General features: G+C 34.2%; 1 protein-coding gene across 1 annotated transcript; it reads left to right on the forward strand.

Moving 5' to 3' along the window:
• Positions 1–1,772: 1,772 nt before the first annotated feature.
• Positions 1,773–6,335, forward strand: LOC132050368 (small ribosomal subunit protein uS12). Its single transcript, XM_059441597.1, has 4 exons — positions 1,773–1,941; positions 5,285–5,440; positions 5,528–5,654; positions 5,999–6,335. The coding sequence occupies exons 1-4, from the start codon at positions 1,937–1,939 to the stop codon at positions 6,137–6,139; spliced, it is 429 nt and encodes a 142-aa protein (XP_059297580.1). The 5' UTR covers positions 1,773–1,936; the 3' UTR covers positions 6,140–6,335.
• The last annotated feature ends 5,833 nt before the right edge of the window (positions 6,336–12,168 follow it).

Below are 12,168 nucleotides of genomic sequence, written 5' to 3' on the forward strand. Positions count from 1 at the left end.
TTAACTTTCGGCATATGTGATCGACATAGTAAAAATTCACATCAGATGTTATAAATTTTGCCTGAAGTTTGACATATTTGTGCAAGAAAATATCAACCATTTTTATTTGAATTTCAGACATACCACAAGTTTGACTTGACAATTTCAAACTTTAGATATTTTTATATGAAATTTCACTTTTTATCTGAAGTTTTTTTGGAGCTGTTACAAAAAAGGAGAAACATAACCAAAATAAAAAATAAAAAACCAAGGGGTGAAAATAGAGCTCAGCCTTGACAATCTCAAGGCAACTAAAGAATTGAAATTAAGCAGCAACTGTTATGAAAGTGAATTTGTATAAAGAAGTGTTATTGGTAACCAGAGTTGTGGGCTGAGTGGTACAAAGCTGCAAGACAATTACAATGACCTCACACTAATAGAGGAGAAAATACCACAAAATTTAAACGAAAAAAAATTTAAACGAAAAAACTAAGTAGTTGCCATTATTATCATCCTCACCATAGATGTCCTCTGCCACCAACCGAATTGGATAAAATTATTTTCTGCCACATTTGAAGTGACTCACTCATTTTTGTTCAATAAAAGCAAATATCGTTGCTTTGTGACCACCATATTGCAAATTCTGCAAGGCATGCAAGGAAGTAAAGGAGGAGGGTTTTATCTAAAATGTATCAATATTAGTTATCAGTTAAATAATTTGAATTTTGTTTAGAATATAACTAAAATGACAAAATGGAAAGTGATTACAATGTGCAATTAACAGGCAATTAAAAAGGCCTTTTTTTTTTTTCTAATACATAAGTGCATTACCACAGTAAAATAGTAATTCATGTCCAAAGTTCAAAATTATGTGGGACATCCTTAATTGACGACTTTGGCCAGTAAATATTAAATTTTATATAAATATAATGCACATTTATTTCAAGTGTAATACAATAGACAATTTTGTATATTGACCACAAAACTTATAATTTAGTAATAACAATAGATCATTTTCATACGATATGTATTTTTTTCCCCCACAAATACGATATGTATTGGTTCAATTCTCACTATTCTTATTCCCGGACCCCTTCTCCTCTCTTCTAGGCAATAGATTTTTACAGTCCAATGGACAGAATGTGTTTGGGCTTAACAGAAGAAAGAAGAAGAATAAACATGAGAAATTTCACGGTTTAGCAAACGTTAACTTTTGCTTTTCAAAAGTGAACTTATGCCTTGCGGGAAATAAGTTCTTTAAGCACGCGGGGCATAGTTAATGAAATGTTATGATGCGAAATATAAATTTATCTCCGGCGAAAAAAATTGTTTGCCTTGAGGGACAAAAAATTAAAGACCAGCTAAAAAATAGGGACAAAAGTGCAAATGACCCTGCTTATTCACGTAATCTTCTCAATAATAAGAGGGCAATTCGCACGAATACCCCTATCTTAGGGGTGGTCTTTAATTTTTTCTTCTCAAATTGCTGGTCTTTAATTTTTTTTCTTCCGCACTTTAAGTAATAAAAAGTGATCGAAAATATTCCGAAGAAAATTCTATATAACCTAATTTCGCAAGTAAAGGCTTTATAGAAACTATGTCTATTCGAGCAAAATTACATAAATACTATATCTTGTCTGACATAGTTCTGCAAGATAACTTCATTTTAGCAGAACTATTCCTGACAAAATATAATTTATGTAACTTTGCTCGAATAAGCATAGTTTCTATCCCAACTTATGCCGGGCGAATTGGTTACTGTACATTTAACAGCAACCAGCCCAGCCCATCAACAAAGAAAGGCCCAAGAAACATAACCCGAGATCCGCCTTTAAAGGTCGTAACAAGATTTAGGGTTTCGCTTCACTTGCAGTTATTCTAGGCTTCGCCGCAGCTCCTTAGCCGCCCTCAAAATCCTCCAGTTGCAGCAGCACCAAGGCAACTTCCTTCTATCACCATGGGGTAAACCTCGCTTTCAACTTCCCTTTCTTCTCTACGTTATTTGTTTCCTTAGATGAACGACACGTGTAACATATATATATATATATATATCTATGTGTATAGTTATTGCATGCTTCTTTGTGTTGAAATAAATGTATAAAAGAAGTTACAATAAAGCGTAATGTACCGATTGATAGATGAGTTTTTGGCTATATCGATTGTTTAGTGAGCTATATTTGTAATTTTAGCTGGTTCTGCCTTGTTGAGAAAGTTAGATATGTATATGTTATTTCTGTACATTATTTGTTTCGTTAGAAGAGCAACTCTTGTAGCATGTATATAGTTTTGTAATGCTTATTTGTGATGAATATGCTATGAGAAGGCATTTAGTATAAGGAAATGTATAAAACTAGTTATATGTATTGCAACAAAGCATAATGTACTGATTAAGTTTGGTGATTGGCCATATTAAGTAATTTTTTCTATTGTTTAGTGAGCTATATTTGTTATTTTAGCTTGTTCTCCTTTTTTCTGTACATTATTTGTTTCGTTAGGAGAATGACTTTTGTAACAGATATATAGTAATTTCATGTTTCGTAGTGTTGAAGATGATATAAGAAGGCACTCAGTACAAAAAGAATGTATAAAACAAGTTATCACTGTCGCAACAAAGCTTAATGTCCTGATTGATATATAAGTTTTGGCAATACTGGTATTTGGAAACTTCACTTGTGAAAAATGACTAGTTTGGTGATTGGCCATATTAAGCGATTTTGCTGTAATAAACTTAGATACTAGTGTTTGCTGATTTAAATATGTTATTTTAGCTAGTTCTGCTTTGTTGAAGATGCTGTGATAAACTAAGATTCTAGTGTTTTCTGAGTTAAATACGTTATATAAGCTGGTTCTGCTTTGTTGAAGATGCTTAAGAAGGCATTCAGTATATGTATAAAAGAAGTTATAGGTGTCGCTACAATGCATAATGTACCGATTGATATGTGGGTTTTGGCTATATTAGTACTAAAAAGGTTCATTTAGATAACAGAAACAAGAATGTTGTAATAAACTGAGAATGGACTGTTTATTGAGCTAAGTTTGTAATTTTAGCTGGTTCTGCTTTGTTGAGAAAAGTTAGATATATGTTTATAGATTATAAATTTGTTACTTGTCGGTTCTGTGTGGATGCGTAATTCCTCAGTCCACAATGAGCTCAGTTTTGGATATAATGGTACTAAAAAAGTGTAATTACCCAGTGGTTCTGTGTGGATGAGTAAATTCTCCAGTCCATCTTGGCAAAGCAGTTGAGCCCTCGCGAGGGCAATGAATTGTTTTGAATGCTAATGGACTTAGATCAAATGTCTCTCTAAACTGTTCTGGGCTCCTCAAGCTCCGTGGGGTTACAGATCAGTAGAGAAGAAACATCTAGCTAACAAAATCCCCTCCCCCCAAGACCACAAAAAAACCTCTGTTTCATAGCTATACTGTTTAACATGCTATAAAAATTATGAGTAACATGCTATAAAAGAAGCTGGGAATGCAATGTGTAAAAGAGAATTTGTAATACTAGCTAGTTTTGCATCACTGGGAAAAGTTAAAGCTATGGGGGATAAGTTTGAAACAGGTTACCTGGCGGTTCTGTGTGGATGCGTAATTCCTCAGTCCATCTTGGCAAAGCAGTTGAGTCCTCTCGAGGACAATGAATTGTTTTGAATGCTAATGGACTTAGATCAAATGTCTCTCTAAACTGTTCTGGGCTCCTCAAGCTCCGTAGGGTTACGGATCAGTAGAGAAGAAACAGCTTGCTAACGAAACCCCCTCCCCCCAAAACCAAAAAGCTCTATTTCTTATAGCTATGACAGTGTTTAACATGCCATTAGTAGGCATTCAGTGAGTATAAAAATTATGAGTAATCAGCTTTGTTCGTATATTTTCTTGTGGTTGTGTTGAAATATAAGGCCTGACATACTTAACAGTTTGGGGAAACTAATTACAGTTGACATCAAAAGGGGTTAGTTCATAATGAGATTAACTTTTGAACATGATTGAATAAGCACCCAATAGCAACAAGTGTCTGGGAAATGATTGATTTGGTATTTGGTCATATTTAATGATTTTCTTGTAATAAACTGAGAAGTAATTGTCTAGAGATGTAAATTTGTAATTTTAGCTGGTTCTACTTTGTTGAGAAAGTTAGATGTGTGGGACTAACTTTTAAACTTGTTACATTGGCAGTTTAGTGTAGATGTGTAATTACCCAGTCCATCTTGGCAAAGCCATTGAGCTCTCTCGCGGGCAATCAATTGTTTTGAATGCTAATGGACTTACATCAAATGTCTCTCTAAACTGTTCTGGGCTCCTCAATTTGTGGGGTTACAGATCAGTAGAGAAGAAACATCTAGGTAGTGAACTCCACTCACCAAACAAAAAACAAATGAGAGTGTTTTTTTTTTTTTTGTTCTTACGAGTTCTTATGCTTGTGCCAAATTATAAGTTCTTGACATGCGTAGCACTTTACGAGATCAACTTTTGAACTTAATCGAATAAGCATTCCAGTAGAACAAGCAAGTGAAAATGATTGTTTGGTATTTTGGCCGTATTAAATAGTTTGTACTATTATTAATCTGGAAATGAATGTGTAAAAGCAAAACTTTTTAATTCTAACCAGTTAGAAAAATGTTAAATCTATGTATGGGGTATACATTTAAAACTTATTATCTGGCTGTTCTGTGTGGATTCGTAATTCCTCAGTCCATCTTGGCAAAGCAGTTGAGCTCTCTCAAGGGCAATGAATTGTTTTGAATGCTAATGGACTTAGATCAAATGTCACTCTAAACTGTTCTGGGCTCTTCAAGTTCCGTGGGGTTACAGATCAGTAGAGATGAAACATCTTGCTAATGACCCCTACCTCCAAGAGAAAAGAATAAAAGGTATATGTGGGTTTCAGGTAGTGTTTGGATGATTATTAGTTCAGATCGGATTGAGCAAATTTCTGATTTTATTGTATATTGATTCATACCATGTTACTTTCACAAGCCTCATTTAAGATAGTTCCCTTTTGCTTCGGATGAACTTGACTATTGGATTAAAGAGGACCACTATGTAGCTTTAGTGTGTGCTTACTGGTTTCATGCTTCGTCAAGTTGCAAGTAGATTTGTCTTTTAAGTGAAGCCTGTATATCTTATGGAAATATGAGGAGTGATTTCTTAGTCTATCTTGGTGAAGCAGATAAGCCCTTTATGTTTTGATCTGCCATTGATTTTGTGTAGCTATCAAGTGTGGTCTCCCTCCATTGGTTGGCCAAATGTTAAAGTTTCTCCTTCTTTTTGCAACTTCAAAACTTAAATTATACCAACTTTAATGCAGGAAGACACGTGGAATGGGAGCTGGTCGTAAACTGAAGTCCCACCGTAGGAGGCAGCGGTGGGCTGATAAGTCTTACAAGAAGTCTCATCTTGGTAATGAATGGAAAAAGCCATTTGCAGGATCATCTCATGCCAAGGGGATTGTTCTTGAGAAAATGTAGGCAAATTTTGCTTTCCATTTATTATCCATTTATTTGGCTGCTTGCTTTAACAGGCCTAATTTTAACTGATTAATGAACTGCAGCGGTATTGAAGCTAAGCAGCCTAACTCTGCCATTAGAAAGTGTGCTCGAGTTCAGTTGATAAAGAATGGGAAGAAGATTGCAGCTTTTGTACCCAATGATGGTTGTTTGAACTACATTGAAGAGAATGTAAGTGTTTCTGTCATCATATCATATGTGGCCATCGTTTCAAATTTGTCCTTTTTTTTTTTTTTTTTAATTTTTTTTTTTTAATTTCCTTAATTGTATTCTTTAAGGGGTTTTTCGATTTTTAACCCATGGGCCAAGATTAATTACGGTGCTTAGCCGAAATATACAAAACCTATAAACTGATTATGTATATAATTTGTATATTTATATTTACTGGATGTATATTTATGCTTATAGCATAGAACCTATACATTTGTTGGCTATTTTGTAAATGACCGAAAGACATTGAACTGTAATTATCTCATTCTTTAACGTCGAATACCATCTCATCTGATTGTTTGTAGGACGAGGTGCTAATCGCTGGATTTGGTCGTAAAGGACATGCTGTGGGAGATATTCCTGGTGTTAGGTTCAAGGTCGTGAAGGTGTCTGGTGTGTCACTTTTGGCTCTCTTCAAAGAGAAGAAGGAGAAGCCCAGATCTTAAGTACTTCCAGGTCATATGCAAGTGTCTTCTGGATGATTTTTTGTTAGGATCAAAATGTTCGTTTCTTTTCCTTGTTCTTTTACTCTTCCTTGATCTTCTACTAGTATAGTTTGTCATGTTGTTCTATGAAAATACCAGGCCATGTGTTTCACCCTTTGACAATGAATGATATTGCGATGGAAGTTTAAGCGCGCAATTGGTTTTCCTTCCCTTTTGAAAATTTGTGTAATTGCAACATAAAATGCTCCCGTTGCTTGTTGATTCAGAGCGGACACAGCACCATATGTATCTTACTTCTTATGTTATGCAGACCCGAGATTAACCCTTGAACTTTGAAGGTAAGTTATTGTAAATGTGCCGTTGGATCTGATAAAAAGTACAGCAAATATATAGGTTCTTTTTGGTTTGTGGAGTTTGCTAGCTAAATAACCGGCTATCACTAGTTTAGAAAGTTGTTTGATAATATGGTTATTCTTTAGATTTGTCTAAAAGGGATTCGAGTAGGCATAGAATATCAGTATGGTTAATTTTAGTTGGAATACCAATGCTTCTGCTAGGATAAGTGGGGATCAACGTTTAGTAAATAACAATATTATTTAACTTTCTTGGTTCTGTATATGAAATACGCACTGAGTTCTCCTGGATGACTGGATACAATTTCATTTCAAACGCATAATATCATTATCACAACCCACACCGTAAAATTATGAACAAGTTTTCTTCTTTACCTATTTTAAGCAAAAATCTAAAAAGAGATGAGAATGAAGAAGATATTTCTTTTGGTGGAGGAATATTATATTATTAAAAAGCGCTATTAAACAATATTGTCTCAATGTCGAAATGATTGGCTTGTTCATTTTGTGTGAATGTATTATAAATTGAAGATATTTCAGTTGGTTGGTGGAAACCACGAGATATTACTATATAAATAAATATTAAAACAATACCGTCTCAATGTCGAAATGATTGGCTTGTTCATTTAAATTTGTGAGAACTTATTAATAGATTGCCGTCAAGCCTTTTTATTTAGACTTAGAATTGAACTTTGCAATTTTAAACCATCAAGTGCATCAAGCACTTATTTTAGAACCTTTGACGAAGCTTATCTAATGACAACCTTCCTCTTGGCTAAAACATTTTATTTAACACAAGAAATAATATTACAGTTGTATTAAAAAAAAACATTTAACGGACTTGTTTATCAATAGGCTGCCTCACGTATGATGCCACTGGCAAACCATAGCACCTATAAAATTGCAGTCTTCGTATATCTGTATGCTACGATCACAAACTAACAAATATTAGAATCTTAAATATAACAATCTCACAAGAGCGTCACAAATACAGGAGTAAATACGAAGCCAATATTGTTGTACTTACCTTTTTTTTTTTTTTGAATATTATAAATAGTGTTGTAATTACTACTTCCTCCGGTCAAAAATAATTGAGGATTTAGTCTGTAAAGTTGGTCCAAAATAATTGAGGTTTTAGTCTATTAAGAAGGTATTTTATTCTTTTTTCAAATTTACCCTTGACACATTCTTAATTCAATAAACAAATTTAATGCTTGTTATAGTGTCAAAGCCCCTCTTAATTAAGGATATTTTAGTCAATACACCTCTTAAATTTTAGGAGTAATTGAATTCATGAATCCATATGCCCAAGTCTAGAACCTCATTTATTTTGGACCGGAGGGAATAAAGAGCAAGAAATTTGTAGATTATTTGCTTTATCCCTATTTGGCTCAACTGTATGGAACCAGAGGTCTCGGTTCGAGCTCTAGGTATGGAGAAATTATTGGTAGGGAGCGCTTCCCCCCAAATGGGGCCCTACGCGGCACGAATCTAGATTTAATCGTGCTTCAATGCGGATACCGGACACCAGATGGGAAAAAAAATCAGTGTAGATTATTTGCTTTATCCCTATTTGGCTCAACTGTATGCTACTGCAACTTTATAATGGAATCTGTATATGTTGTAGCAAAACGAATGGATAAGAAGGAGATAATCAGCAAGAAAAACTCTTTTTGAATCAGATATTGGTTAGTGCGACATAATTAGCAGGAAATGAAAGCTTAAATGGATATGGATCGTTGCCTTTATGTTTGTCTTGAAGAATCAACCAACAAATCAAATTGAGATATCAAAATTTCATCAAATGATTAACCAAATGAACAGACAGAGTTTATTCAATGTTAAGTACTATTCCCTCGGTCTCATATTATATGCCATATTTTTATTTTACACGCTCCTTAAAAAAATATTAATTAAGTGATTTTTTTTATTACTATTTTATCCTTTTTTGTTTTATGATATAATATATTTTTCATTGAATATTTACTCTATTTATGTGCTATCTCCCATAATTAAGGTGTTTGTAGTCTTCAAGACATTCAATCACTATTAAGGGTAAAATGGGAAAGAATAATTAATTTTGTCTTAAATTTTTAAAATGATAATTACTAATCTGATATAACTATTTTTAAAAATCACGATATATAATTTAAGACGGAAGGAGTATAGTTTTACGAGTTTCCACGAACTCTGCACCCATCAACAAAATTCTCTAACACGTACCTTAATCTTAAGTATCGTATTTGCAAATGAAAAGGAGCAATCAATCAGTCTTAGTGGTTTTCTTTAGAAAAAGACTTAAACAGAAGTCAATCGTCCAAGTCATGATGAATGATCTACAGAGACTGAATTTGTCTATCCATTATACACGAAATTAAATTGGCAACTAACAAGGATAATGAAAACCCCAATCTTCTAACTATTTATGGATTTCACTGAGATATTAATACTTTGAAATGACTAATGCTATGAGACAAATGATTGAAAGATTCAATTAGTTAAATTTTAAACACCTTACAACCACAAATATGGCTCAATAATTGCTACAGCTGCTATATAATGATGCTTATCACTTTACTAGTTCAACATGGAGTCAAAGTCATGTAATCATTTCACTTAGTGAATGCTACATTTCATAGATTTCTTTTTGTTTTGACTGATTGAAATGGATAGTATGATAATAGATGACAATTGAGAAGCAACAGTAAAAATACATATTATTCAATAAACCAATCATAGAATTCTCCTTTGGTTCATCACTCAAAATGCAAGAAATGCAGTTTACGATAGTGAGAAAATGACAGAAATGGCCCTTTATGTTTGAGGTTAGGTTCAAAATAGTCCTTAAGTGCATTGAATAGTCGCGGTAAGTTTGCTAAAAAATAATATTTTTAGTGTCACAATGGCATGGGTATAACACGACACTCGATGCCTGACTGCATGTGACCTAGCGAATCACATGGCTTGCTGAATCAACATGGGACATGTACTGATGCAAAATTTATGTTAAACATGAATGCTCTGAGTAAAACATGAGATTTAATAATCATAAGTCTGAAAATCTGTTTTAACATAAGTGAGGAAATAGTTTGAAAACATCGTAAGTACGAGCCAGCACGACTATACGACACTGAACATCTGACATGACATGCTAGACTAGTCTATGAAACCTCTTAAACATAGAGTTTGAATACTAAAACTGTTTATCGGGACAAGACACCGTCATATCTCTACTGCATAATATGACATGAATGTAAGTAAAGCAACACCCCGAATGAGATGGGGCTCATCAAAAGCTAATACGAGCGATGTCCTAATGAGCAGATCCGTCGTCCTATAAATCAATGCCTGCATCGTGAAATGCAGGCTTCGGGAAAAAGGAACATAAGTCAAATTGAATTGTACTTGTATGAACCCATTTGGATTAGCTGGAAAAAAAAGTGGCTTTTAAGCATAAGTGCTTAAAGTACTTTTTAAGTGCTGAAAGTTATTTTATAAATAGCGATCTTTTTTGGATAAAAGTGCTTAAAGGGTTTTTAGAAGTAAGGATAGTATTGGAATTAACAGAAAATATAAGGGATAAAAGGGTAAAGTTGTTGGTCAAACCAAAATGGTTTTTAAGCCAAAAAAAATAAGTTGAGGTTGAGCAACTTCTTGGTTTTGGCTTATTTTAAGCACTTTTTAACTTAATTTAAGCTATTTTCTGTTTTACCAAACACTCAAATAAGTTAAAAAATGACTTATAAGTTGGTTTGACCAACTTATAAGACAATCCAAATGGGCTCTATGTAAAGTAACTGAATGAATAAACACGGCACATGAAATAATAAGAACTGGAACTGAAACTGTAAGCTGAACATGACATGAATATAATATAACATGAGTAAAACATTATTAAATGGGAGAGCCTTAGTATAACCGACATGTAACCGCCACGTGAGTACGTGGTGTTTGATCTCTGCCCGATAAGCTAAGCCATCTCTGGTACACCTCGGAATTTCATATCGTTGTGTCGTACGTAGACTAATGTCAGCTTAAGGTGAACATGGAGTTCTTATGACATTAAGGAGGGTATTTGGTAGTTTTAAAGTGTATGCGATAAGATTTTGAAGTTGTATGAATCGGAGGAAGAAAGTTCATCGAAGGATAGTGAGGTGTAAGTCGTGTTTGGGGAAAGGATTCGTAAGTATCGAGTTAAAGATTATTTAGTAAGGTCTTGTGAATGAGTTATAAGGATGTTTAGATTGTTAATGAAGTGTTAAACAAGTGCTAAGAAAGTTCCATAAGGATTGGAGATCAAACGAATCGACGAGAACAAGTTCGAGAGAAAAGTGGGTTATACGACCATTTATACGGTCCGTATAACTTTATACGGTCCGTATAATAGTTTCAGAATGGACCAGTCTCTGATGGACTTATACGGTCACTTATACGGACCGTATAATATTATACGGACTATATAAGTGTCCGTATAAAACCATGTCGGGTCAGATTTTTGCAAGTATATATATATTAGACCCAAGTTCTTATTTTTCATTTCTCTCATTTCCTCCACACTTATTGAGAGATATAGAATATTCTATACACCTTACTAACATAAATCCAAGGCAAATCAAAGATCAAACATCATTAATCCAAGGAAATCAAGTGCAAGGATGCTCTCTAGGGTTGCTAGAGGCCAAGAAGCCCTTTGGAATTGAAGTTGGGGTTTTCTCACATGGAGTATTTTCATCCAAGGACCATTCCTATGTGATCAAAGGTGAGTTTCACATTTAATCCATATTAATAAGAGTATTTGGTTGTGGAATAACTTGAATAAAGGAAAGGAGTAGAATATGAAGCTCAAAGGTGGAATTAATGGTATTCTTGAATAGTGACTTGACATGAATCATAGTTCTTGATGTGCCATGAGTATAATCTTGTGATGAATGATATTAAGAATGTCGAAGAAGCATTATATGTGAACGAATATGGTGGTACGCCATAGTTATGGTTATGAATGACATTGGAAGGGCATTTTAAGAATCGAATAATGTTTAACTTGAAGAAGTTTATTGATTATGATGTCTTGGGTGTTGTTAATGATATTTGGGAGTTGTTGATTATATGGAGAAAGTTGTAGGAACAAAGGAAATGCTGCCCAATTTTCATTAGCCTTTTAGTCGCTTTAGTCCAGATTTAAGCATGCTCACAATGAGCTAATTTTGTACGGACTCTCTTGAATGTAGAATCGCGAGCTTGGAAGTAGAACTCTTAGTCATTAAGAAGACATAAAGGTATGTGAGGCTAGTCCCCTTTTTTCAAAGGCATGACTCTTATATTGTGATTTCTTCTCTATATTTCCATGATCTTCTTACACTCTAAAAGAGGAAAGTTAATGATTTTTAAAGAGTTTCTTATGAAATAGAGATGAGATATGTTCCATGATAATGATGATGATAATGATGCTATGATGAGTTCGATATTCTTATTTTTGTGATTTCATGAATGTTGCTTCTTGTTGTTAGTCGCACCTCATGTTTTTAGTTCCTGCATGCATTGGCTTATGTATATGTAAGATTACACCGCGCCTATATGGCCGGGCAGCACCGCTAAGGTGGGCGGCTTATGGATGATTACACCGTGTCTATATGGTACGGGCAGCACCACTAGTGGGCGGCGCGAGATGACTATCCC

This window comes from Lycium ferocissimum, chromosome 3 (genome assembly GCF_029784015.1).
Source record: "Lycium ferocissimum isolate CSIRO_LF1 chromosome 3, AGI_CSIRO_Lferr_CH_V1, whole genome shotgun sequence".
Lineage (NCBI taxonomy): Eukaryota > Viridiplantae > Streptophyta > Magnoliopsida > Solanales > Solanaceae > Lycium > Lycium ferocissimum.